The sequence below is a fragment of the Mirounga angustirostris genome, unplaced genomic scaffold (genome assembly GCF_029215605.1).
Source record: "Mirounga angustirostris isolate CCGP_5_RB_7025 unplaced genomic scaffold, mMirAng1.0.hap1 SCAF_2, whole genome shotgun sequence".
NCBI lineage: Eukaryota > Metazoa > Chordata > Mammalia > Carnivora > Phocidae > Mirounga > Mirounga angustirostris.
This window is the reverse complement of record NW_026991710.1, coordinates 149,744,593-149,745,535: the sequence shown is the minus strand read 5'-3', so window position 1 is coordinate 149,745,535 and position 943 is coordinate 149,744,593. Positions and strand designations below refer to the sequence as shown.

Genomic DNA, 943 nt, shown 5'->3' with positions numbered 1-943 from the left:
AGCGACTGCCTTCGGCTCAGGTCATGATCCTGGAGTCCCTGGATCGAGTCCCACATCAGGCTCCCTGCTCAGCAGGGAGTCTGCTTCTCCCTCTGACCCTCCTCCCTCTCATGCTCTCTGTCTCTCATTCTCTCTGTCTCAAATAAATAAATAAAATCTTAAAAAAAAAAAAAAAAGAATAACAGGGGAAATGCAGAGTATAAAGTACAATGCTATATCTTTTCCTATTCTGACCTTCCCACATACAGGAAACATAAATACTGGAGTAAAACAGGCAATATAAGCAAAAAATTTCAGAAGCTCATTTCTTAAGAGGAAATGTCAAAGAAAGAAAAGATCAGGGTGGGTTAATAAAGTGTAATGGGATGTCTCTGCTGTCAGTTTATTTTAAGAAAGTCTGGATGACAAAGGGTGTAAGTCAAGCTTCTCCCCGTCTCTTTTTCGCCGCCATCCTGCTCTGCGTGGCTGACTGCTTCTCGCCATGTCTTCTCACAAGACTTTCAGAATCAAGCGATTCTTGGCCAAGAAACAAAAGCAGAATCGTCCCATTCCCCAGTGGATTCAGATGAAAACTGGTAGTAAGATCAGGTACAACTCCAAGAGGAGGCACTGGAGAAGAACCAAGCTGGGTCTATAAGGCGTCACACATCATGAGATGACACACTTAATTGGCACACATATTTAATTAAGCTGCGTGAAGATCATGTGTTCTATCATTCTGTAAACATCCTTCCTACCCGGCCATAGACTTGTCTTATCGTGGAAATGAGTTTTCTCTGTGACTAAGCCTCTGCACCGGTAATAAATGCGAGACCTTTCGGCTCTACTGCTGTTGTGTTCCTGATTTGTGAAGGACTGAATCCCCCGCCTGTCAGATCATGCATAGCACTGTCAGGACTCTGCAGTGATAGAAATGGCCCTTGACAACCAGTATGTAAAGTGT

At 43.7% G+C, this 943-nt stretch overlaps 1 protein-coding gene across 1 annotated transcript; it reads left to right on the top strand.

Moving 5' to 3' along the window:
• The first annotated feature begins 443 nt into the window (after positions 1-443).
• LOC123847465 (large ribosomal subunit protein eL39-like) lies at positions 444-705 on the top strand. The gene has a single exon (XM_045879350.3). The coding sequence runs from the start codon at positions 482-484 to the stop codon at positions 635-637; it is 156 nt and encodes a 51-aa protein (XP_045735306.1). The 5' UTR covers positions 444-481; the 3' UTR covers positions 638-705.
• Positions 706-943: the final 238 nt, after the last annotated feature.